We start from the raw sequence: 27,558 nt of genomic DNA, 5'->3' as shown, positions 1-27,558 counted from the left end.
GTGAAGACCTCTCTGGAGATACAGCCTACCTAAGATCACCCATCCAGTCCGACTCTCCCGCACGCGCCTCGCCCCTGCTATACCGCGAGGGAGCTCGCGGGCGCAGCGCGCAGCCTCCGCTTCGCAGGCGCTGAGACTCCTGCTCGCCTCTCCAAATAGCTGCGCGCAAAGTGACCGAGGAAGCCGCCCGCCAGCAAACTTCATTCAAACCCAAATCCTGCCGTCCGTCTGTCCGTCCCCGCGTCCCCCCGCTCTTCTCTCCATCTCCCGGCTATTTCGAGATCCAGACCAACTTTCTCCCTTTCCTAGTTTTATTTTAACGGGGAGGATTAAAGGGCTGGATCTGAAAAGTATCCAAACCATGTCAGGATTGCGCTCGCCTCTCGCCGCCTCTCCCTGCCCGCAAGCCATCGGGCTGAGCGTCTCCCGACGAAGCTCCCGAGAAACTCGGCGACTTTTGCAGGAGGAGGAGGAGGAGGAGGAGGAGGAAGGCGGAGGCTCCTCTCGCGCGCTTTCCCTCGGGCGCCCCGACGGGGGGCTCTTCCCCCTCCGCACCCGCGCAGAGGACGGGGCGCACTCCGCCGACACGCGGGCGCGCAAAGCCTGCCTTTGATTTCCCGGAAAGGAGAATGATTTGGACTTTTTTTGGGGGGGGGGGTGTCCCCGCCTTCGAGAAAGGGGAGGGAGGAGACGACCCACACCTGGAACGGGCCGCGGGAATCGGAGTTACCTGGAGTAACAGAGACGGGGAGGGGGGTGGCCGGGGGGGGGGGAATCCCCCGCGCGCGTCTTCCCCGCCTGCTTTTGTTAGGAACATGGCTTGCTCAATGTCTCCTCCAAAGGTTGGGGGGGAGAGAATCCAGGGGACCCCCCCCCAGACTTCCACGCGCACATCCCGCTGTCCCTCTTAAGAGGACCCAGCTCCCCAACCTGGGCAGGTCCCCGCGCGGAGGCTGCGAGTCCGGCGTGGCTTTTACTCGCGAGTAAGCAATCCCGAGCGAGGCCCAACCTCATCGGGCCGAGGGAATGGGATGGGGGGGGTGTTTCGGCCCCCTCCTCGCCTCCCTCCCGCGACCCCCGTCCCCTTACCGTGGCAGAAGTGAGCATGGCATCCGCGGGGCCGTTTGCAGGGAAGCCGACATGAAGAGAGCGAGCTGGCTGCGCAGGATCCGGCCCTTTGGAGAGGCGCGCTCGCCCGCCGGCAGCAGCAGCAGCAGCAGGGCCCCCCCGCAACTTGCACGGCTACGAGCCGAGAGACGAGCTGCAACCTCTGCGCCCGCGAACCTGAATCTGCGCGGCTATAAGAAACCCGCTCCGCCAGATGGCTCGCCGCCTTAACCCCTTGGCTGCCGCGCACTCCTCCGGCGCCGGCCCCTTGCAAATCCGCGCCGGGAAACACCAGCAAGAAACTCTCGGGGCGAAGTTTTCTTTCTCAGGCTGCTTTTTTTTTGGGGGGGGGGAGGGAGAGGCAGCGTTTGGGTGCTCCTCTTGCGCTCCCGGGCATTAAAAGTAATTTCAAGCCCTCGACTGGCATGTTTGACAAGGATGGGAAGTGGAGTTGGCATGAGCAAAGCTTGGCCGGGGGAAAAACGTGCGGTGCGTTTCCTCGGAAGCAAGCCCCACGGTGTCCCAGGAGACTTGCACCTAGGTAAGTGCGTGCAGGATGGCAGCCTAGAGGCCCATCTCCCGTGCGTGCAAGGCTACCCGGAACTGACTTGCACTGCAGCCTGGAATTATTAGCATGGCTTTCAAGCGTTGAGGCTGCAATCCTGAGCCCGTTTACCTGGCAGAAAGCCCTACCGAATTCTCAGTAGACATGCTTAGATTTGCACTGTTAATTCTCAGAAGAGATGCCACTGACAGCCCCGGTCTACTCAAAACGGTCCCATCAGATTAAATGGAGTTTACGTCTATTTTAGGGGGTATAGGATTGCAGCCTTAACAGCTATATTGAAAGTGACCTACCTGCATCTACAAAAATGCACAGGAGGGCTGCAAATTGGTAGATTCTGTACATATCATATAAAGGCATTCAAAATATTGGGGGTGAGAGGAATACTGGAAACTTTCTCACTCTCTCTTACAAATCAGATTTCAGCTTCTGGTGGCTTGCTTTTTCTCCTCTTTTGTTAATGCCTATAAGTCAAATGAATTCTACTGATACATATTTCACCAAAACTAGGCAAATGTTCAAGGTTTTATATGTAGGTGAACCCATTATGAAAATTGTGTGTGCATTTCCTCAGCATCAATAGGAAAGGCCACTTTGCCACCTCGTTTTTCCTTGAATTTATCTCACTAGCTCACTAAGAACGGAGATGATAATTTTAGCTTGCATGCCTCTTTAATTCTCCCTCTAAATTTATACATGCTTAAATCATCGGGTATGAGTGTGTGTGTGTGTGTGTGCGTGCTCTTTCCTCAGCCAGATTAAAATAGAACGTGAAGAGCAAGTTACAACCAACATCTTTGAGGTCACAGAGGACGATTTGTTCTGAGCAAACTTTCCCACCCAAATGTTGACGCTACAGAAAGTTTGCACAGTTTGCATCCTTACAGAATAATGTGGATCAGCATACTTTCCTTCCTTCTTCCATGAAAAACTTTTATCCATTTCTTTACCATTTAGATTGTAGACTCCTCATGATAGAGATCAGTCTTTTTGTCTTATCGCTGCCCTTTCAAGTACACTGAGAGTGCTATGGTTATTGCAATAATATATTGTCTAAGCAAACCGTCGGTAGATCTTTTCTGTCTCCCCTTCCGTTTAGTTTCCTTGCCTGTACTTTTGCACTTTTCATAAGCAACAGGCTTAAAATAGTTTCGCTTAGGTGGTTGTTCACATCTGCACATGCAGGGGATTATGAGATGGTAAAAAGGACTCCACCAGTTCAGATGGAGAACTTTTTTATTATTATTATTGTTTCCCTATGCTACAAACACCATGGAAACAAACAGCAGCGCAGCAGGCAGACATCTGGGCTAAAAGCTTTATGCCAGTTTTCTATTGTCAGGGAAATTTATTATATAGGGAAACATTTGAAAATGCCACCCCAAATCTGTAGCATGACACCGTAGCTCATTCTACTGCTGAGCATTATATCAGTCCAGTCTGCTTCATGTGCAGACCCAGCTTCTCAGCACCTACCCTCATATGGATATCAAACAGGTGAATGTTGGTTCATTCTTAGGGTTTTAGGATGTCCAGTGTCAGAAATGACTCTGTCACAAGAGTTATTTCTCATTTCTATAGCCCAAGGTGTGACAAATGTCCTTTGAAAATGAAGATCACACTCTGACAATCGCCATCTTTGCAAAACACACACTGAATATAATTCATATATCAATCAGAAATTGCACACACATATAATAAATCATGCATATATATATTTCCCCCTATTAATGAATTAATGTTTACGCTCCATATTTTTACACATTGTACCTGCCTCATCATCATCATCATTTTCACTGCTTGGGTTGACTTTCGCTGAGGAGGAGGTAATCTTCCTTCGCTGGTGCTTCTTAAGTAAACTTATTCTTCTGTCGTTCTCTGCTTATCCTCCAGTCTGTACGGAAATTTATCCACTCAACACTTTGCATCTTCCATCCAGAATGTAGTCATCATAATAATAATAACATTAATAACAACTTTTTAATAAAAAAATGGTTCGCTTGGAGCAAAAATGTAATGCTCGCAACAGCTCACTCCTGCATTTAAACTCCTGCAGGAAATGCTAGAATTAAAAGCAGCTCTTGTCCTGAGAAATATGGGCAGCCAAAAGGTTAGCCATTTGACATGTGCTCACAGCCTGGGAAACTGTGGCCGCCAGTGCACTCTCAGTCCAAGCGTAAGGGAAGGCAGTAAAGAGAAGATCCTAAATCAATGAGCCTGCAGAGAGGCTGGCTACCAGCAACTTGCATTGTTCGCAACTGGAAATGTTCCCTGCCATTCTCCACTGGTGCCTGTGGCCTCCTGCGATCAACGCCTTGTAATTTGAGACGCAACACCTAATCTTGCCAAATATGCATCCCTGGGTGGGGGTGGGGGAGGCAGGGTCCCTCTTCACAACTCTGCAAAAGGGAGACAACCCGTGTTTCCTGTTTCCTCGGCTATAAATGAATGAAATGCTTGGGTTCCTCCCAAAAGTTCCTCTCACTAAGAATCTTTTATTTCTATTTTGTTTTACAAACAGTTTTGAAAGGTGTGGGTCTACAGCATTTTGAAAGATTGCAAGCTGCAGAAATACTTGAAGCAAGGCCAACATTTTAATAAGATGGTAAAAAAATCAATTGCAAGAATGGGGGGGGGGGGGGTTGCCAGCACAGGGATCTACAGATAGGAGCAAACTCCACGATTTGGTTACCTAAGGCAGGCTGCTTGTTTAGCAAGCTTCTTCTCTGGCAATCACTCATAGCCGAGTAAGATTGTCTTCCATAAACATGGTTTTAACAATGAGTCCGTAAGTGACTGTGGAGGCCAAATTCTGGATCCACACATCCTTCCACAGTGGGGACATTGGTTTCCGGGCGGGAGTTGATCACGGTGTGGATTTGCCAAGCGTGCCTTCCTCTTAGCACGTTTCTCCCTTGTGTTCCGAGTTCGAGTTTTCTTCAAAGTCCATGATGTCTCTGGAAAAGACTGTTCTCCAACTGGAGCGCTCGCAGGCCAGTGTTTCCCAGTTGTCGGTGTTTATACTACATTTTTAAAGATTTGCCTTGAGGCAGGCAGTCTTTAAACCTCTTTTGTTGACCACCAGCATTACACTTTCCATTTTTAAGTTCAGAATAGAGTAGTTGCTTTGGAAGACAATCATCAGGCATCCGCACAACATGACCAGTCCAACAAAGTTGATGTTGAAGAATCATTGCTTCCACACATGGAGTCCCTAGATGCACCTGTTTCAAATTCACCCATAAAATTGAATAGCTGTCGTTGACTTCTGGGGGGAGTAAAGTGCTGCTCTTGGCGCTGCTGCAGTGAGGGCGATACTTGCCCCCAACTCCTCATAATAGGTGACCTAGCCTCCAATGACCATGAAACTGATGTACAAAGCAGTGTTCATCTTTGCCCTTCTGAAGGCAGATAAGAGTTGGGGGATTTAGTGCAGGTGGGGAGTTGCTTTAGGAAAACGACAAAAACTCGCCATCCCTCCATTCCTCTTGCCCTGAAATTTAGTGGGCTTTTGTTTGCATTTCAATTTTTTCCTGGATAGTGAATTGTAAGAAATATCTTCCACATCTTCTGTTATAGCCATTTGATTTTGATACACTGTCATCTGATTGTGTATCATTCATAGATAGATAGATAGATAGATAGATAGATAGATAGATATAGATATATTTCATATGGCTTAAGACGAGGACATACAGGAGAAATAGTATAAATATAAATCTTGAGGGCAGTTGCCAGAGATTCCCCCTGATATGGAACCAGCTGAAAATCTAAACAGCATGGCTTCCGAATGACAGAGGATCAGATAGTGAGAATTTGAGGTTAGGAAAATGGACACCACCAAGTATTTAAATTAATTGGTAATTAAAAGTTGTTGAAATAATGTGATGTGGCAATGTCGCAATGTAACACTAGGTGTCTGAAGTGTTGAGGTGGTGAATGGTTGGCTAGAATGAAACTATTTGGGTTTATACGTGTATCCCTAATGCTTACAAGAATAATCACAATTCTCTTTTTGGTAATTGTTAGCTTTCACAATAGCACCGCTTTGTGGTTGAAATATTGCATAGAAACTGAAAAGTGGGGAATGATCTGGGTGTTGTGAGCATGTTATGAGTACAAGTTAAACAAGTCTGTTGTGTTTCCATGGCGGTTGGCACTGATACAGACAAGCAGGCAAAACATACACAGCTGCAATGGAAATTCTTTCATGAGAAGGGGGCTGCTGAATGATGAACAAACAGAAGAAAAGTGTGACGATTGTGACTGATTGGGGAAGGAGAGGAGAGAAGCAGAGAATAGTTCTGGAACAGTTTTTTGGCTCTTCAATCATAATCAGTTTGAAGGATGGCTCTCAAACACTGACAGAAGAAACAGAAACCATTACAGAAGCTTAAAAGTAAAGAATGAAAAATAGTAAGTTAATGATGAACCTTTGAATATTAACCAGGGATAATTGCGCCATGAAGGTATCTAACCACATCCCATGGTTAGTTTTTAGTTGAAGATATACCTGGGACAAGTCTGTCTAGGAACTCAAATCCTCTAACCTAAGAGATCTTTCTCATCCTTTTTTTTGTGATTATTTAGTGGCGAGGCAAATGTACTCTGCATTTCTTCAGGGATGTTTTCATACATTCTTATTACATACGTTGCAGTGTGGAATCTTAGTACTGAAAACAAATACAAGGTTTGAACTTTCCACTACTTTAACTCAGTACATCCCCTCAAATCCCAAATTAGCTACATTCTGCATAAGAAATAGATTTGAGGTTCTTGGCACTTGCGTTCAATAATAATCCAAATCTGAGATCCTCAGTTGTGGTGTCTGCCAGTTCAGTTGCACCCCGAAAGACTGGTAAAAACTCTGAGCTCTCCCTGCTCACTCAGTCTCCCTGTTAAGAGATAGCTGCTTTCCCTTGAAAAGTGCATACAGCGGAAAGAGCAAGTTTATCAATGGGCCTAAAAATATCATATGATTCAAAGAGCCGAGGATCCCAATTCCAAGCAGCAAGAAAATTAGGCCACTTATTTCCTGGCACAACAATTAATCTCCATGTTAGAAGAAGTGGTATATGCATGAATTTATCTCCTATCAGGAAGCTAGTTAGACAAAGTTCGTTTACTCAGCAGAGTTTCCCAGGAAGGTAAGCCATTCTCCAAGATCATTTACAGGTAACCGGCTAAAAATAAGTTTATTGGGGAATGACAACAAAAAGAGCTGTAGCTGCAGGGGAAGGGCTGTGGGGCAGATACAGCGGTACCTCAGGTTACATACACTTCAGGTTACATACACTTCAGGTTACAGACTCTGCTAACCCAGAAATAATGCTTCAGGTTAAGAACTTTGCTTCAGGATGAGAACAGAAATTGTGCTCCAGTGGCTCGGCAGCAGCAGGAGGCCCCATTAGCTAAAGTGGTGCTTCAGGTTAAGAACAGTTTCAGGTTAAGTACGAACCTCCAGAACGAATTACAGTGGTACCTCGGGTTAAGTACTTAATTCATTCCAGAGGTCTGTACTTAACCTAAAACTGTTCTTAACCTGAAGCACCACTTTAGCTAATGGGGCCTCCCTCTGCCACCGCGCTGCCGGAGCATGATTTCTGTTCTTATCCTGAAGCAAAGTTCTTAACCTGAAGCATTATTTCTGGGTTAGCGGAGTGTGTAACCTGAAGCGTATGTAACCTGAAGCGTATGTAACCTGAGGTAGCACTGTAAGTACTTAACCGGAGGTACCACTATATAGCTGGAGAGGCCACTCTCTGAAACCCTGGAAAGCGATTGCTAATCAGTGGAGACAGAATCATAGAGTTGGAAGGGACCACGAGGGTCATCTAGTCCAACCCCCTGCGACGCAGGAATCTTTTGCCCAATGTGGGGCTTGAGCCCCACAACCCTGAGATTAAGAGTCTCGTGCTCTGCAGACCTGTCCATGAACCAGTTGGATAAATGGCCTTACTCAGTGTGGGGCATCTTTCTACATTCCTACAGGTGCCAAGAACATGCCCATGCACTGTTCTTCCAGCTGTTTAAAGTTATTATATGGAAAAACAGTTTCGCTGCAGTTTTACCACTGTTGGGGATGCGTATTTTTGGTTGCCAGTTTTTAATCTCAAAAAGAATCTGATCCCTGGATGGAATGCTGGGATTTTTGAGAGCTTGAGTTAGGACCAAACTGGAGATGACATGCTGTTACATGCATCTTTTCCCCCACAGTTTTGTTGCTATTTTTAAGAACCCCAAACAGATTCCAAAAGTAGCCTTAGAAAGTCGCTGGTTTGAGTGGAAGAACAACTGAGAGGGTGGGGGAAGGGGTGCTTCGCTGTGTCACTGGGACCATTTTCTCACCGAAAGCAGCTCCGGGCAGACGCTGTTTTGTGTGGGAAAACTTCAAGCAAGAACAGCTACAGCAGACTCGCTTTCTCTCACTCCTACCCTGGCTGTTCCTCCGCTCACAAGCAGTGGCGTAGCATGGGGGGTGCAGGGGGGGCCGGCCGCACCGGGTGCAACATTGGGGGGGGGGCGCTCGCACTCGCAGCTCTCTGCCCCTACCTGGCTCACTCACTCTCTCTCACTGCAGTGCTGGCTGTGCAAATCCGATCCGAGCTGCCGGGTCGCCGCCCACTGTGGAGGGGAGGGTGCCAGGCGTGCGGTGCGGTGCGAGAGCGAGGGACTATCTGGGGGAGGGACAGTGCAGGGGAGGGGCGCAAATTACTTGCCTTGCCCCAGGTTAGGGGGCGCAAATTACTTGCCTTGCCCCGGGTGCTGACAACCCACGCTACGCCACTGCTCACAAGGTCCAAACCTCCTTTTGCTTAAATAGGAAAACACTGCAGGAAAGTTACAACTGAGTAGCTTTATTCGGCATTCAAAATTGCAAGAATTGTCACAGGAGGCAGGAGAGCAGGCCATGCTTGCTCACCTCATGGCAGCCCGTCCCCAATCCTGCAGCAGGGCAGCCGACCAACATGCCTAGGCTGGCCCTCCCCTCAGCGCTCAGAGCTCTAGCTCACAGGGACAACCCAGATGTGTAGGCAGCCTTGGGAAGTGGCTGCTGCAGGGTGAATCCTAAAATTGTGGAGTTGGAAGGAAACCTGAGGGTCATCTAGTCCAACCCCTGCAGTGCAGGAATCACAACTAGATCACACATGACAGGTGTCCACCCAACCTTACCTGGCTTGAGAGCAGTACATGTGAAAAGGATCTAGGAGTCTTGGTTGACCACAAACTTGACACGAGCCAACAGTGTGATGCGGCAGCTAAAAAAGCCAATGCAATTCTGGGCTGCATCAATAGGAGTATAGCGTCTAGATCAAGGGAAGTAATAGTGCCACTGTATTCTGCTCTCGTCAGACTTCACCTGGAGTACTGTGTCCAGTTCTGGGCACCACAGTTCAAGAAGGACACTGACAAACTGGAACGTGTCCACAGGAGGGCAACCAAAATGGTCAAAGGCCTGGAAACGATGCCTGATGAGGAACGGCTAAGGGAGCTGGGCATGTTTAGCCTGGAAAGAGGAGATTAAGGGGTGATATGACAGCCATGTTCAAATATATAAAAGGATGTCACATAGAGGAGGGAGAAAGGTTGTTTTCTGCTGCTCCAGAGAAGCGGACACGGAGCAATTGATCCAAACTACAAGAAAGAAGATTCCACCTAAACATTAGGAAGAACTTCCTGACAGTAAGAGCTGTTCGCCAGTGGAATTTGCTGCCAAGGAGTGTGGTGGAGTCTCCTTCTTTGGAGGTCTTTAAGCAGAGGCTTGACAACCATATGTCAGGAGTGCTCTGATGGTGTTTCCTGCTTGGCAGGGGGTTGGACTCGATGGCCCTTGTGGTCTCTTCCAACTCTATGATTCTATGATTCTCTCCTTAGAAACCTCCAAGGAAGGAGAGCCCACCACCTCTTGTGGGAGTCTGTGCCACTGTCAAACAGCTCTTACTGTCAGAAAGTTCTTCCTGATGTTAATAATAATAATAATTTTTATTTATACCCCGCCCTCCCCAGCCAAGGCCGGGCTCAGGGAGGCTAACAAGCAATAATAAAAACAAGTTGAATGAATACAACTTAAAAACAAGATTAAAATACAACATTAAAACATTGAAACATTGAAATGCAGCCTCATCACAGGAGGAGAAAGGAAAAAAGAAAGAGGGGGAGGGAATCAAATTGATTCCAAGCCAAAGGCCAGGCGGAACAACTCTGTCTTGCAGGCCCTGTGGAAAGAAATCAGATCCCGCAGGGCCTTGGTCTCATGAGGCAGAGCGTTCCACCAGGCTGGAGCCAGTGTTGAAAAAGCCCTGGCTCTGGTTGAGGCTAATCTAACTTCCTTAGGGCCCGGGACCTCTAGGGTGTTGCTATTGATGGACCTTAAGGTCCTCCGTGGGGCATACCAGGAGAGGCGGTCCCAGAGGTATGAGGGTCCTAGGCCATGAAGGGCTTTAAAGGTTAAAACCAGCACCTTAAATCTGACCCTGTACTCCACCGGGAGCCAGTGCAGCTTGAAGAGCACTGGGTGAATATGCTCCCATGGCAGGGACCCTGTGAGGAGCCTCACTGCAGCATTCTGCACCCGCTGGAGTTTCTGGGACAGCTTCAAGGGCAGCCCCGTGTAGAGTGAATTACAGTAGTCAAGCCTGGAGGTGACCGTCGCATGGATCACTAGCCAGAATCTTGTCAGAATCTTGCAAGGCTTTTAGCTGGGGCAATCAGAATAAGTTCCATTATTTGGCTATTGATTCAAAACCTTAAAATTTATTTTACATAATTGACTTTTTATTTCTATTCTTTGTATATCGTATTGTTGTTTTATTGCTTTGGCCAATGGCTGACGCAAATAAAGATTCATTCATTCTTCTTAGTCAGAATCTCCTTTCTTGTAACTTGAAGCCATTGGTTCGAGTCCTACCCTCCAGAGCAGGAGAAAATAAACTTGCTCCATCTTCATGTGACTTCATAAGGCTTTGTTTCCAGAACTTTGATCATTTTGGTTGCCCTCCTCTGTACATGTTCCAGCTTGTCAACATAATAATAATAATAATAATAATAATAATAATAATAATAATTTATTTATACCCCGCCTATCTGACTGGGTCTCCCCAGCCACTCTGGGCGGCTTCCAACCAAATATCAAAAACAATAAAGCATCAGACATTAAAAGCTTCGCTAAATAGGGCTGCCTTCAGATGTCTTCTAAATGTCGTATGGTTGCTCTTCTCATTGACATCTGATGGGAGGGCGTTCCACAGGGTGGGCGCCACTACCGAGAAGGCCCTCTGTCTGGTTCCCTGTAATCTCACTTCTCGCAATGAGGGAACTGCTAGGAGGCCCTTGGTGCTGGATCTCAGTGTCCGGGCAGAACGATGGGGGTGGAGATACTCCTTCAGGTATACAGGACGGAGGCCATTTAGGGCTTTAAAGGTCAGCACTAACACTTTGAATTGTGCTTGGATACGTACTGGGAGCCAATGAAGATCTTTCAGGACTGGTGTTATATGGTCTCGGCGGTCACTCCCAGTCACCAGTCTAGCTGCCGCATTCTGGATTAATTGCAGTTTCCAGATCACCTTCAAAGGTAGCCCCACGTAGAGCGCATTGCAGTAGTCCAAGCGGGAGATAACTAGAGCATGCACCACTCTGGCGAGACAGTCCTTAAATTGTGGTGCCCAGAACTGGATGTAGTACTCCAGAATAGAGCAGTGCTATTAGTTCCCTTGATCCGAACACTATACTTCTGTTGATGCAGCCTAGAATAGCATTAGCTTTTTTGGCTGCTGCATCACACCATTGACTCATGTTAAACTTGTGGTCCACTAAGATCCCTCGATCCTTTTCATATGTACTACTGGAAAGCCAGGTGTCCCCCATCTTATATTTTTGCAGCAAGTTATTCCTGCCTAAGGTGGAACCTTACATTTGAATGTATGCAGTCCCTCTCTCCTGCCTCGCACAATCATGTGTTTTGAATGCCAAAGGCGGCTGGCGTCATATCTAGTTTCAGCCAAAGAGAGATACATGTTGAATACTGAATACTGTGTGGGGCAGAAGACAGCTGGTGGGCCAGACCATTACCTTCCCGTCCCCCTGCAGGCCATGTTTGAGCACTGAGTGGCGTACAGGGAACAGGATATTAATGCAAGCTAATAATTAAATGCATCAACAAAAACAACAATATGCAGCATGCAACTTTCTTTTTTTTCCTTTTTCTTTTTTTTTATATAATATTTTTTATTTTAACAATCAATAAAGAGACAATACAAACAAACAAATACGAAACAGAAAATAGAAACAACACATACAAACAATATAAAATACAGTGTACATGAAGAAAAGAAAAAAATAAAAATAAAAGAAAGAATTAAAAAACAATCATTGTGTCTTTGCATTATTTAACATTAACCTGGGTCTGCGACTTCCCCAGACCTTCCCACTCTGTATTCTAGATCTTATATTCGGACAGTAAATTCTTTCCCTCTGACATATCTTCGGTTCAACTTAATCTTAATATCTTAACATAATTACATTTCCATATGTCTTAAAACATTAGTCTTTCTTAATCATTAAATTTTTATGCTAATATTCATTTAAATTCAGTCTCATGTCTGCGGCATGCAACTTTCAATTTCCTTACTACACTTGGTTGGGACAGTAGGGTATATACGGGAGAAGGCAATATTTTTGGAAAACTGGCCCCCAGACATCACAGGCCTTAAAGGTTAAAACCAACACTTTCAAATTGTGCCCAGAAATGGCCCCAGTTAATTATTCATTTCTGTTTTGTTACATCTGTAGTCCAGACCACCTTAAAAGCAGTTGCATGGACAATACGTTGCCATATGCTAAGTGCCACGGACAACTAAGGCCAAGCAATCACCACCCAGGTATGGGGACACCTGGTGTATCAGCAAAGGTAAAGGTAAAGGGACCCCTGACTGTTAGGTCCAGTCGCGGACGACTCTGGGGTTGCGGCGCTCATCTCGCTTTATTGGCCGAGGGAGCCGGCGTACAGCTTCTGGGCCATGTGGCCAGCATGACTAAGCCGCTTCTGGCGAACCAGAGCAGTGCACGGAAATGCCGTTTACCTTCCCACCGGAGCGGTACCTATTTATCTAACTGCACTTTGACATGCTTTCAAACTGCTAGGTTGGCAGGAGCAGGGACCGAGCAACAGGAGCTCACCCTGTCGCAGGGATTCGAACCGCCGACCTTCTGATCGGCAAGTCCTAGGCTCTGTGGTTTAACCCACAGCGCCACCTGCGTCCCATCAGCAAAGGTAAAGGGACCCCTGGCCATTAGGTCGAGTCGTGGCCGACTCTGGGGTTGCGGCGCTCATCTCACTTTATTAGCCGAGGGAGCTGGCGTATCAGCAAAAGCTGCCTGCAAAAGGGGACTTTAAGCTACAGGAGTCACTTGGACCTCCATTTGGCCCTTTCATAACAAGTTGAATACCACTCAACTTTGGACAGTTGAGGCTCAGGAGAAGCAGGTTTTGCCCAGTGAAAGCAAGGCAAGGCAAGGCACATACAGCCAGGTCACAGGGAAGACAGTCAAGTCATGGCAAGTGAAGGCAAATCAAGGCAAGTCCAATAAGAGGCTGCCTTAGGCAGAGGTCAGGAAAAACAAGACCTTGGACAGCTCCAAGTAAAGCCAACTGAAGCTGTACATAGGCTGATGAGACCCGTAGTGTGGTTGACTCCAGCTTCACTTCCCTGGAAGAGCTAGCTGGGTTATTAAATGGGTTTCACATGATTTTGCAATGTTGGATTTCTGCAAGGCTGAGGAGGTGGAAGGACTCATCCTCCAAATCTGAGGGTGGTGGTAGGGCTGGATCCTCTGAACCAATGGTTGTGCCCCTGAGGAAGTGGCTTGAACCTCATAAGGGTCCTCTGTGGCACACCGTGGTTTCCAGGGTTAGGGGTTATGGCACCTGTTGATTGAATCACCCACCAATTGTATTCCCAGCTGGTCTGGCTTGAATGTCAAGTTTGTTCACCCTCATCCAGGCTGTTACTGGATTACAGTCCAGCAGTAGCCCGCAGCATCACCTTCTGAAGCTGACCCTCTAAGTCTTGCCTCCCACAGCTCCATCAGAGTGCATATTCAAGGGAATATGGTGGTTAATGGTACTGAAAGCTGCTGAGAGGTCCACTAGAATCAGCAGGCTCACATCTTCCCGTCTCTCTTTCATCAAAAGCCTTCCCACAGGGCTCCCTAGGCAGCTTTGGTCCCAAAACCAAGCCTGCAACTTGACCAGAATCTGTTTCCTCCTTAAAAGTGGAGTTGACCATGGCCTGATCAACATTCTTTTGAATATCTAGCCCAGATCTATTGGCAATAGATCTGTGGTTGTTAAGATTATGGTTTTCCAGGTTATGTTTCTTCAGGAGTAGTCAATTTTATAATTCCTTTAAAGAAATCTGGGGTCATCTTGCACCCAACCAAATTTCCCTTCCCCACTAGATTTAAGTCATGACAGGCAAAAGTGAAGAACACAAGTCACATAAAATCAACAAAGCTGGACTCCATGCAGGAGTGCTAGCTTGGCTCCGCAACCATGGTTGCCCAAGGCTGTGGCTGCCATTCAGCAGTGCATGGCCCTGGCACCAAAATGGTGCCAGGCCCCTTCATGGGGAATTTTGTGGAACCCAGGGAGCTGACACTGATTCCATGGACTAACTACGGAGCCCAAATCATGACATCAAAAACATCTTCATGTATGCGACAACGGCCGTGAGAGTTTTAAAAGCACAAGGATGGAAGACTGAAGAAACCCCAACTAAAGAATCATGGCAAGAAAAATTGATGCAGAACTGGCAAAACTGGCATACAAGCTACGGGACAAGGATAACTGTGACTTTAAAGATGAATGGGAACCCTTTACAAAGTATTTGAAGACGCAACAAAGCAAACTGGACTCCTTAGCTGGTTTTGAATAAGCATTCACAAACTTTTTATTGATAATAATCAGCTAAATAGTTTGAGGATCTATACAACTGTGTAACATGCAGAAAACAGCATTTTTAGAGAAATCAAAGACTGGAACTGAGAGAAGTCGGGGGGGTGGGGGGGGTTCTGTGGGGGGAGGGAGGGGGAGGGAGGAAAAATGGGGGGGGGGATAAGGATGACATATTTCTGGACAATATGTTTTGTTTTAATTTTGAATAAAAACTTATTTTAAAAAAACTTTATCCTCAAAGTGTCTTCCACATATGTCACAACTCGCTACCAAGGATTCTACAAAATCTCACATTGATACTGTTCATAGGCATCTTCTGCCAGATTTTCATATTTAACAATGCACTGATTCACCCTTCTCTATACCCTGGAACTGTTTCCCCTGGTTTTGAGCATGTTGGGTGAGCTTATTTAATTTCTTTATCCTGAGCCCTAAGTGTTGGCATTGCGGTCAAGAGTTAGGGGTATATGCACATATGTGGTGGAAGTGTATTTGTGTAAAGGAATGTTGGCAAAAGATTATAAAGGTTATCTCTGATGTATTTCAGGTTAAGATAGAAGTCAATAGAGAAATGCTTATCCCAGGAATACTGGGGAATAGTAAAATAGAAAGAAAAGAGCAGGATTGGTATAAAATCATGATCTTAGCTGGTATGCTTGTTATTGCATTAGGATGGAAAGCAAAGGATGAATGGACAATGGAAAAATGGAATGACTATGTTTTTGAATATGTTCAATCTGATATTTTTGAACAGGTAATGACGGAAGATACATGGGAAAACAAATGTCAAAAGATTTTGAATGAATGGACATGTTATAGGAACTGGATAGCATGGGGGGAAGCCAACCCAAGCATCCAAATTAGAATGAATAATCTGTGCACATGGTTAAAGATCGGAAGAGAGAACAAGTTTTGGGGGGAGTGGTTAAAGAGGAGGGAGGAAGGGGGAAGGATCAGTGGCGTAGCGTGGGTTGTCAGCACCCGGGGCAAGGCAAGTAATTTGCGCCTCTAACCCGGGGCACGGCAAGTAATTTGCGCCCCCCCCCGCTGCACTGTCCCTCCCCCAGATAGTCCCTCGCTCTCTCTCCGCACCGCACTGCACGCCTGGCACCCCCACACACACAGTGGGCGACGACCCGGCGGCTCGGATCGGATTCGCACAGCCAGCACTGCAGTGAGAGTGAGTGAGCCAGGTAGGGGCAGAGAGCTGCGAGTGCGAGCGCGCCGCCCCCCAGATGTTGTACCCGGTGTGGCCGGCCCCCCTGCACCCCCCACGCTACGCCACTGGGAAGGATAAATGAGTAGGGACAAAAGTATATATTGTTATGTATAACTAATAGGTGGATGATTTTGATGCATGGTATTGTTAGATTTTCGACTAGATGGTTTTTATTTTATTTTTGTAAGTTATTTGACATCCCTGGATGAAAGTGTGATCGTAAAGAATGGGAAAAGAAAGAGAAATTAATTTCATTATCCAGCATAATGAAGAACAGAATAGTAACTGAGGTTAGCATCTTATGGAGGAATGGGAAGGGGCTGTGGTGTTCTGCAGGGTATTAAACACAACAAGCATAAGATAGTGATGCATAGCTGACAAGTAGCAAAGCCCAGCACATGAGTCATGAACATTTGTAACAAATAACAGTAGAAAATAGTATTGGTCCTCTGATGCACACACAGCTGTCTTAATTGAATGGACTTTCCATAATAGTTATTTTGGGATTTTCTTTTTCCCGTTAACAGGAAACAAAGCTGGCTTTCCCTTTCTTATTTTGAAATGCATTGTAGCAAAGTAGTCGCAGCTGTTAAGATATATAGATGTCTACTCAGAAGAAAGCCCATATGAGTTCAATGTATGTGTAGAGGATTGTAGCCTGAAGTTGCGAATGTGAATCCGTTTTTTCTCATGAAATGCCAGTGCTTCCAGCCTTGTCTGCTACAAACTGATACCCCAATAGATAAAGGTAAAGGTAAAGGGATCCATGATCATTAAGTCCAGTCGCGGACGACTCTGGGGTTGCGGCGCTCATCTCGCTTTACTGGCTGAGGGAGCTGGTGTACAGCTTCCAGGTCATGTGGCCAGCATGACTAAGCCGCTTCTGGCGAACCAGAGCAGCGCACAGAAACGCCGTTTACCTTCCCGCCGGTGTGGTACCTAGTTATCTACTTGCACTTTGATGTGCTTTCGAACTGCTAGGTTGGCAGGAGCTGGGACCGAGCAATGGGAGCTCACCCCGTCACAGGGATTCGAACAGCCGACCTTCTGATCGGCAAGCCCAAGAGGCTCAGTGGTTGAGACCACAGCACCACATTGCTCCACCCAATTGATAGGTGTGCTAAATGCAGTGGGACATAATGGATCACTTGCATCACTCCTCAGAGAAGCTGTGGCCATGGTATACTAAACCTGAACTTGTTTTTGAGGATACGTGCTCCAACAAAAGGACCCTGAAAGCTGGAACTTGATATGCCATAAGCAGAAAATGCGGCTCATCTAGAAGAAGAAGAAGAAGAAGAAGAAGAGTTTGGATTTGATATCCCGCCTTTCACTCCCTTTAAGGAGTCTCAAAGCGGCTAACATTCTCCTTTCCCTTCCTCCCCCACAACAAACACTCTGTGAGGTGAGTGGGGCTGAGAGACTTCAAAGAAGTGTGACTGGCCCAAGGTCACCCAGCAGCTGCATGTGGAGGAGCGGGGAAGCGAACCCGGTTCACCAGATTACGAGACTCCTGCGTTTAACAACTAGACCACACTGGCTCTCTAAAAATCTATAAAGCCTCATCAATAAGTCCTGACCGGCTTTGTATCAGAGTGAGGAACCTTTTCAGCCTGAGGGCAGCATTCCATTTTGGGCAACTTTCCAAGCTGGGTGCAGTGGACTCACCCCAGTAACTGTCCCCAATTAAATATATATAGCGGATCCACCTCATGGTGCGCCAGTGAAAGGAATGCCCACAATTTACCACAGTCTATCTGGTGGGGGTCACGTGTGAGGGAAACTTTGATTCAGGGAGTCTCAGGCAGGAATTGAACAGTAAAGGTTTTATTTACAAAAAGAAGTTGGTAAAACAATGTTGGGTCAGGAGGTACGTTCTTTCAGGTAGAAGTTAACTTATTACTTAAACCAAATATAAAGAGGTCATGGGCTTAAACACAGTACAGTGGTGCCCCGCAAGACGAATGCCTCGCAAGACGGAAAACCCACTAGACGAAAGGGTTTTCCGTTTTTCGATGCGCTTCGCAGGACGAATTTCCCTATGGGCTTGCTTCACAAGACGATAATGTCTTGCGAGTTTTGAGATTTTTTTTTCGCTCCCCACCCCCTTTTTCTAAGCCGCTAAACCGCTAATAGCCTTTTAGCAGCTAATCCACTAATCCGCTAAGCCTTTAATAGCCGCTAATAGGGTTTAATAGCTGCTAAACCGCTAATAGCGCTAATCCGCTAATCCGCTAATAGGGTTGCTTCACAAGACGAAAAAACCGCTAGACGAAGAGACTCGCGGAACGAATTAATTTCGTCTTGCGAGGCACCACTGTAGTATGTACAGCACAGCTTTTCTTAAACTTCAGTTACTCAGGAATCAGCCACTACACTTCAGTTTCTGTCCCTTCTCTAGGTCCTTTCACTTAGTTACGGTCAGACCAATATTTATGTATGCAACTACGGCAGCAAGGTTATTGATTGCCAAAAACTGGAACAGCAGCAGCGTTCCAACTAAAACAGACTGGTTATCTAAAATGATGAAATACTTCCATATTGCCGAACTAACAGGGAGGATAAGAGGAGATATGGTACCAAAAGTGAATAAGGAGTGGGCTACCTTTAAGGAATACATCAAAATTTATGTGGGAAAAGTAGAATTTCTGACAAATACTGAGTGAATCCAGAAAATGATTAGAGTGAAAGAAGAGTAAAGTTAAGATAAAAGAAGAGATTAAAGAAATAATGAAATGCATTTAAGCTAGTTGGAAAAATAAAGTAGCGTAACAAGAACGGCGGGACGTCAAGTCACTTGGTGGGTGTCTGTGTGGGGTGACACGGCAGCTAAAAAACCCAATGCAATTCTGGGCTGCATCAATAGGAGTATAGCATCTAGATCAAGGGAAGTAATAGTGCCACTGTATTCTGCTCTGGTCAGACCTCACCTGGAGTACTGTGTCCAGTTCTGGACACCACAGTTCAAGAAGGACACAGACAAACTGGAACGTGTCCAGAGGAGGGCAACCAAAATGGTCAAAGGCCTGGAAACGATGCTTTATGAGGAATGGCTAAGGGAGCTGGGCATGTTTAGCCTGGAGAAGAGGAGGTTAAGGGGTGATATGATAGCCATGGTCAAGTATATAAAAGGATGTCACATAGAGGAGGGAGAAAGGTTGTTTTCTGCTGCTCCAGAGAAGCAGACACGGAGCAATGGATGCAAACTACAAGAAAGAAGATTCCACCTAAACATTAGGAAGAACTTCCTGACAGTAAGAGCTGTTCGACAGTGGAATTTGCTGCCAAGGAGTGTGGTGGAGTCTCCTTCTTTGGAGGTCTTTAAGCAGAGGCTTGACAACCATATGTCAGGAGTGCTCTGATGGTGTTTCCTGCTTGGCAGGGGGTTGGACTCCATGGCCCTTGTGGTCTCTTCCAACTCTATGATTCTATGATTCTAGGTGTGTAGGTATGTTGATATGTATAGTATAGGTAGGTATTATATAGAGTAATGTAGGTATGTTTTATGTCATGAAAATTAGGTAGTGTGTTGTGTATGTGTATTGTGTAAATGTATATGTATGTGTTTTATATATTAATAAAATAAATAAATAAATAAAAACAAACTACTACACTTCAGTTTCTGCCACTTCTCTCAGATGTTTCACGTGAATTCTTTTTTTAAAATCAAAGCACCGGATCCTTCAGTGTTTATTAGTTTGGTTCATGAGCAAGGGGCACTTTTCATCAGTTACCCTGTCCCTTAGCAGTCCCACCCCTGAGATATTCCAGTTACAGACCCAAGGACCCTCAGCCCTTGTTACTGGCTTGGGAGTCTTTTCCTAGAAAAACTCTCCCCTCTTGACCGGAATGAGACCCAGGTAGACTTTATCCTAACAGCTTCTACCTTTCCTGGCTCAGACTCAGCCCTCCAGTTAACTCCTAGTCATGGACTGCTCACTATGGGTTTTGCAGCTCCCTGGATTGACGTCTATTCAGTGCAAACACAACCTATTCAATACAAACTTAACCGATACATAGATTTTATGCAAACTGCCATAATCAAGTCTGCTGATGCCTTTTAAAACAAACAAACTACAGCAGGCACAGGCAAACTCGGCCCTCCAGATGTTTTGAGACTACAATTCCCATCATCCCTGACCACTGGTCCTGTTAACTGGGGATGATGGGAGTTGTAGTCCCAAAACATCTGGAGGGCCGAGTTTGCCTATGCCTGAACTACAGTAGCAGCTTAGTTATAACTTAAAAGTGTAACTACTCCAAGGAACACCATTTAGTTTGTTTTAAACCAGGTATAGGCAAACTCGGCAGTGTTTACTTTCAGCAGGAGGCCCCATTAGCTAAAGTGGTGCTTCAGGTTAAGAACAGTTTCAGGTTAAGAAGAAACCTCCGGAACGAATTAAGTACTTAACCCGAGGTACCACTGTACTCTGAATGCAGAGGTGCACCAAAAAATTTCCACCACATTGAGAAGATGTATATTTTAAAGCATTCTGCATTTCTTCGCGGATCTTTACATTGGGTTTGCCTTTCTCAGTCGGGAGGGAAACTCAGAAAAGCGACTCACACCGAAACCCAGGGAGTCAGCTCCACTATGTGTGGGTAATTTTTATTCTCACACTGAAAGTAAACTTTTTAAAGGTATGAAGTGGGCCTCTAATTTTAATCCCTTAAAAATAAAATGGCTACCTATCGGAAGCTTGGGAGCCTCTGGGTTAAAGTGTTTCTGAAGTGTCTCAGGTCTGACAACACAAACAGGTTAATGCTAAAATATTGATTGCTACACAACACATGGCTTGGAATTAAGGATTCTTCTTCTGAGTATTTGTCCGTATTGTTGTTGTTTAGTCATTTAGTCGTGTCCGACTCTTCATGACCCCCTGGACCAGAGCACGCCAGCCCCTTCTGTCTTCCACTGCCTCCCACAGTTTGGTCAAACTCATGTTCGTAGCTTCGAGAACACTGTCCAACCATCTCGTCCTCTGTCGTCCCCTTCTCCTTGTGCCCTCCATCTTTCCCAACATCAGAGTCTTTTCCAGGGAGTCTTCTCTTCTCATGAGGTGGCCAAAGTATTGGAGCCTCAGCTTCAGGATCTGTCCTTCCAGTGAGCACTCAAGGCTGATTTCAAGATGGATAGGTTTGATCTTCTTGCAGTCCATGGGACTCTCAAGAGTCTCCTCCAGCACCATAATTCAAAAGCATATATTCTTCGGCGATCAGCCTTCTTTATGGTCCAGCTCTCACTTCCATACATCACTACTGGGAAAACCATAGCTTTAACTATACGGACCTTTGTTGGCAACGTGATGTCTCTGCTTTCTAAGATGCTGCCTAGGTTTGTCACTGCTTTTCTCCCCTTCATGGATCACTGCCTTGCCATGGCGAAGGGGCTTGAATAACTCAGAGAAGCTATGAACTATGCCGAGCAGGGCACCCAAGATGGACAGGTCATAGTGGAGAATTTTGACCAAACATGATCCACCTGGAGGAGGAACCGGCAAGCCACTCCAGTATCCCTGCCAAGAAAATTCCATGGACAAAGGCAACATATTAATGTCCGTATTAATTAGGCCAAATGGGCAAAGAGAGGAGTTTGCCTTGCCAAGCACTTCTTTCAAGCAATCCTAAAACAACAGCCGGAAACTGTCTCAACAGAACGATGGCTGCCTTCCATCCCGGGGTCACATTCTTTTCTTCCTCTGGGAGCAAACTGAGGCCTCCTGCTGCTACTGTTTCACTGACCCCCTAATACTGAGAACTAGCGTTGCCTGTTTTGTGCATGACATCAGTAGACACAAGGGAGCTGCGGAGAAATTATCAAATTTGGCTTCTTGTGCTAAATGGAATAGGGAAATAAGGAAGTTGAAACATCTTGCAATTCTTTAGCTGTGTCTAATCCCTGGGTTTTTTTCTAATGGGATTATGTTTAACTTCCGCTGTTAAATTCTGATGGCCCTCAGAGTGATTCAAGCTAAAAATCCAAAATGCAACCATTGCTTTACATATTCAGTTCAGGGGAAATTGACATGGTCGTATTTGCTATCACCTTAGGGATGCGGGTGGCGCTGTGGGTTAAAACCACAGAGCCTAGGACTTGCTGATCAGAAGGTTGGTTGTTCGAATCCCCGTGACGGGGTGAGCTCCCGTTGCTCGGTCCCAGCTCCTGCCAACCTAGCAGTTAGAAAGCACATCAAAGTGCAAGTAGATAAATAGGTACTGCTCCAGCAGGAAGGTAACTGGCGTTTCCGTGCACTGCTCTGGTTCGCCAGAAGCGGCTTAGTCATGCTGGCCACATGACCCGGAAGCTGTACACCCGCTCCCTTGGCCAATAGAGCGAGATGAGCGCCGCAACCCCAGAGTCGTCCGTGACAGGACCTAACAGACAGGGGTCCCTTTACCTTTACCTAGCGACCACAGCTAGGTGGTTCAAATACACTGATTATCAGCACCAGATGAGCTGTCTTTTTAAGAGGCATATCCTGGTAAAGTGATAAACATTGCACAGGGATAAAAACAAAAGAAAAATGTCAACTTTTAATTCTCTCAAAAAATTAAAGTCAAATTAAAATATTCTGTTATATCATATTTGTGAGCATCCTTTCCCCCTAAACACATATGCCGATGTGAAGCTCTCTGGCTTCACATGATTATTTTTGAGCTTCAATATATGCTGTATGTTTGCATGCGAGAAAGGGATTTGAACAGCTTTCAGCCCAAAGCAATAAGAGAGGTTATAACACGCCCCCCCCCCCCACTAGCCATATTTGAAGGGCAATTAATAACTGCATCATGTTTGTGTGCAATGCTGAAACAAATAAGCCGCCTTGTCTATTCCAGATGCCTTTCTTAGGCAACTGGTATCTGTTTCAACGTAGTCTTACAAATGAAGCAAAACAATTATATTAAAGGGGATTTTCTTCCTGGTGGGATATTTGAAATGTCTTTCTGCATAGGATTCCACAATCCTGCCAACATATCCATGCATATCATTATATTATCATTATATTAATATTATATTATTCAAAGTGTTGTTGCTGTTGTTGTTGTTGCTGCTGCTACTGCTGATTATATATATATATATATATATGTGTGTGTGTGTGTGTGTGTGTGTGTGTGTGTGTGTGTTCATTCATATGATCCACATAACTCGTGGAGCAGAATCTCATCTACAGGTTAAAGTGGTACCTCGGGTTAAGTACCGTATTTTTCATCCTATAGGGCGCACCGGCCCAAAGGACGCACCTCGTTTTTTTTGGGGGGGGAATGAATAAAAAAAAATTATTCCCCCCCCCCCAGCTGCGGCTGCCGCCCCAAGCCTTGCAGACACCCACCAGAAGCAAGGGGAGCCCTCCGGAGGGCTCCCCGTGCTTCGGGCGGCAGGGTGTCGCCCCAAGCCTTGCGCGCCCGGCGGGACCTCCCGCCGGGCGCGCAAGGCTTGCGGACACTCGCCCGAAGTACGGGGAGTCCTCCGGAGGGCTCCCCGTGCTTTGGGCAGCAGGCTGCCGCCCCAAGCCTCGCACGCTCGGCGGGACCTCCCGTCGGGCACGCAAGGCTTGCGGACACGCGCCCGAAGCACGGGGAGTCCTCCGGAGGGCTCCCCGTGCTTCGGGCGGGAGGCTGCTGCCCGCAAGCCTTGTGAGCCCGTGGGAACTCCCACAGGGCTTGCAAGGCTTGCGGATAGCTTCCTGAAGCCTGGAGAGCAAGAGGGGTCGGTGCGCACCGATGCCTCTCACTCTCCAGGCTTCAGCGAAAGCCTGCATTCGCCCCATAGGACGCACACACATTTCCCCTTCATTTTTGGAGGGGGAAAAGTGCATCCTATGGGGTGAAAAATAAGGTACTTAATTCGTTCCGGAGGTCCATACTTAACCTGAAACTGTTCTTAACCTGAAGCACCACTTTACCTAATGGGGCCTTCTGCTGCTGCCATGCCGCCAGAGCACGATTTCTGTTCTCATCCTGAAGCAAAGTTCTTAACCTGAAGCACTATTTCTGGGTCAGCGGAGTCTGTAACCTGAAGCTTATGTAATCTGTAACCTGAAGTGTATGTAACCCAAGGTACCACTGTAACTGAATCATCCCATCAGACCGGAAGCAGAGATGTGGTATAATTGCCTGATACAGTGGTGCCTCGGGTTACATACGCTTCAGGTTACACACTCCGCTACCGTATTTTTCGCTCTATAAGACGCACCAGACCACAAGACGCACCTAGTTTTTGGAGGAGGAAAACAAGAAAAAAAATATTCTGAATCTCAGAAGCCAGAACAACAAGAGGGATCGCTGCACAGCGAAAGCAGCAATCCCTCTTGCTGTTCTAGCTTCTGGGATAGCTGCGCAGCCTGCATTCACTCCATAAGACGCACACACATTTCCCCTTACTTTTTAGGAGGGAAAAAGTGAGTCTTATAGAGCAAAAAATACGGTAGTTTAAAAGATTTACAAAATGGAGCAAAATAAACCTATCCTGGCCTCTGTATAAATGAATCTCTCACCAGGTTTAACTTACCTTACACACACACACACACACAAACAGTAGAAACTATCTAAAAATAGAGAAATGGGGCTTTTTCAACTGCACGCAGCATATGCCTTTGCAATTATTTAGGCAAACTAATGGAATGTGCAAGTGAAGACCTTATGCATCTTTGAGCCATACCATTTAAAGAAGGAAATATTAAATTGGATAGCTTGGTTTTTAAACCCTTGCTTGAAGCACAAACTGCGGGTATGGCAAAAGTGGGGGGGGGGGGGATTATTGCATCGGAACAATCACTGTTATCACCTATAATATTCCATCCGTTGTTCTATGCAGTGCTATTTTTCTAGAAAAAGAGGTGCTGAACTCACCATGAACAGGTCCTCTTATAATGCCAATTGCGCCTACCCAAGAGGTGCCAGAACTGAGTTCTGACAAGTTCCAGCTAAAAAAAGCTCTGGTTCTATGGAAATTTTAATATACTGCAATTTAAACAATGGGAGTCTAGAGGCCTTCCTGGGGTGAGGGGGCTAGTCAATGGGTTGGACTCTTAAAATTGGGGAAGAACCAAAACATCAGCTCCAAAACACACAAATGTCATGGTTCCAACTACATCATAGTTTACATTTTAACAATAATAAGATGGTATCAACTAAAAGCACTAAGCCCAACTAAAATGGGAAAATTATTACCAGAATATTCTTCAAGTCTTAAAAGAATAACTTCTTTCATCTACAGGATCCTTACCAATCACTCAAAATGATTCCAGTTCTAAAAAAGTTTTGGAATCAGATTTCAATATTAACATTTCAGATGCACAATGGAATGTCCTATTGAGTAAAAAACTACGGAAATTTGTTTCTGCATGCACGCATGAAAACACACCAAAACTGATCTATAGGTGGTACTTGACACCTGTTCCATTGAACCACCACAACAAATTGATGTGCAAACACTAAGGAACCTTCTATCATAAGTGGTGGAATTATGTGTTAATAAATCAATTTTGGTAAAAAGTCTTGGAAGAAATGGGTAAAAAAGTAGATTGCAAGCGTTAATGTATTCCTCAGTGTCGTTGTCCATATTTTTGATAGTGTTGGCTTGTCAGGTGGTTAGTAAACACTGAAAAACTGGTCAAGGATTAACAGTATCCGGGTGGTATACAAACATTTGACAAATTGCTTTAGTTGAAAAGTTAACCAGGTTACATACGCTTCAGGTTACAGACTCCGCTAACCCAGAAATAGTGCTTCAGGTTAAGAACTTTGCTTCAGGGTAAGAACAGAAATCATCCTCTGGCGGCGCGGCGGCAGCAGGAGGCCCCGTTAGCTAAAGTGGTGCTTCAGGTTAAGAACAGTTTCAGGTTAAGAACAGTTTCAGGTTAAGAACAGTTTCAGGTTAAGAACAGAGCTCCAGAACAAATTAAGTACTTAACCTGAGGTACCACTGTGTGTGTGTGTGTGTGTGTGTGTGTGTGTGTGTGTGTGCGTGTCGACTTTGACACAGTTTTGTTTTATTTCACATATCTACACAACTAGCTGTCTTTAAATATGCCCCGGGTTTGAAAACAATGTTCACTTTTAACAACAACAACAACAAAAATGAATATTTGTTAAAGACGGCTGGTGCTCACATAGAAATCAACCATCTTCCCAGGCTAACAAATGAGTGAACAGCTGCAGAGCTCACTTTCACATTCAACTATTACAGAATTCTCCACCATCCTTATGCTTGACACTGAGATTTTGCTTCAATAAAATATATGCTAATATTTCGGGAGGGGGGGGAGAGATTTTGTACCAAGAGAATGTAAACTTCCTGAGCAGACGCTTTTACAACCCCAGAACTTTACTGACCCCTAATCTGTACTTTGCTACTGCGTAAACCATGAAGAAAAGAATGTGCAGCCTGCCTTTGTGTTGGCAGAGATCCATCCTACTCATTGCCTGTTGCCTGAATTAATTTGCCCCGTTTCTTTGCAGAAGCAAATTATGCTATTGCTCTTGGCATATGGAGTGGAAATTGAAACCAACATGCGGTTTTTGTAATCACCACTTGAAGATTTCACCCTGCTCACCAGCTTCCTTTAAATAAACCGCTAGCTCTTTCCGTTTGAATAGGTAAGTATCTCTCATTTGCTTCTGGCTTGACAAAGATCTCCCTCCGCATAATGTGCACTTCTATCTACTGATCTAACTAACTGGAATTATTATTGCCCAAATAGGAATTTGCTTGTTTAACCTCTTAAAAGCATTATACTCAGGGATGTGCAGATGCTTGCCTGAGTACTCATAAATCCCAGGTTGTGCCACCTGGCGGCCCCGATTCCAAACTTTCATTGTTACGGTTGTTGTTAAAAAGGGAGCGAATGTGCAGGTAATAAAAAGTAATCTTGACCCCATCTTGCACCCACTGAATGGAAGCTCCTGTAATGATTGCCTTTGAGTACTGCAGTGCCAAAAGCAGAAATTATATGTGGTAAATGATTAGATACAAAACTGTTGCTGTACCCGAGTTGTCAGAATCTTAAAATGGAAGGAAAATTCAGTACATGACATGAGTCAATTTTCCTCTGGATTATTTTGCTGGCATCTTTCACCCGTTACATTTCCTAGTTATCTTTGCAGAACTGCAAGAAAAAGGCAAGAAAAAGAGACATACTGCTTGTTTCACCTGTGGTGGAACTGACCTAAAGCAGTCACTTTCTGAGTCAGGTATTTGAAGAAATCCAACAGGTTACCCACTCAGGTGATTTTGAACATCTGGGGTGGTCAAAATTTCAATAGTAAAAAGAAATAACTAATTGGCTACTTGCTAATGGCAGCTAGACTGGCGATTACACACTTCTGAAAGAGCATTGGTAAACTCACAGCGGAAATTTGTTATGGTAAACTCATGTCTCTGCCTACTTCAGAAAAGCAAAGGCAAAAAGTTCATTTATACAATAAAATATATCAAGTAAAGAAACCTTTTATCTAGTCTGGTTTGACTTATAAATGAGGGAGCAGGCATCCCAAGTATACCAGCAAGTCAATGCAAAATTTTTTACATATGCCAGGTGCAAGGGTTTTCTTTTTTTAAGGTGGGGTGGCCAAATTAAACTAAATTCAACTAAAAATCTAAATTAAAGTAACTTTCCTTTTCCTTTTCTACAGGCTGGTCTGGAATACTGGGTTTTGCTGGAATTTCATATCATCCTGACCATCTTAAGTGATCAAGTGAGCAATTCCTTT

General features: G+C 45.5%; 1 protein-coding gene and 1 long non-coding RNA gene across 5 annotated transcripts in view; one reads left to right on the top strand and one right to left on the bottom strand.

Annotated features, from left to right (window-relative positions):
• Nucleotides 1-4,037, bottom strand: part of NTF3 (neurotrophin 3) — a 69,014-nt gene extending 64,977 nt beyond the window's left edge. Inside the window, exon 1 of one of the 4 annotated variants that reach the window (XM_083440949.1) lies at nt 3,443-4,037. In XM_083440949.1, the coding sequence (XP_083297075.1) occupies nt 3,443-3,463 (21 nt within the window). In that variant the 5' untranslated portion in view covers nt 3,464-4,037. Of the gene's footprint in view, nt 1-1,089; nt 1,290-3,442 lie in introns of those variants that run through there. The other 3 variants (XM_083440951.1, XM_083440952.1, XM_083440950.1) reach the window with 3 other exon arrangements.
• On the top strand, nt 1,563-27,558 carry LOC310677792. Its single transcript, XR_014511454.1, has 3 exons — nt 1,563-1,648; nt 26,308-26,445; nt 27,481-27,558. It is a non-coding gene; the product is annotated as an uncharacterized lncRNA (long non-coding RNA).

Source organism: Podarcis tiliguerta, assembly GCF_965153285.1.
Source record: "Podarcis tiliguerta genome assembly, chromosome: 5".
Taxonomy (NCBI): domain Eukaryota; kingdom Metazoa; phylum Chordata; class Lepidosauria; order Squamata; family Lacertidae; genus Podarcis; species Podarcis tiliguerta.
This window is presented reverse-complemented; position numbering and strand designations above follow the sequence as displayed.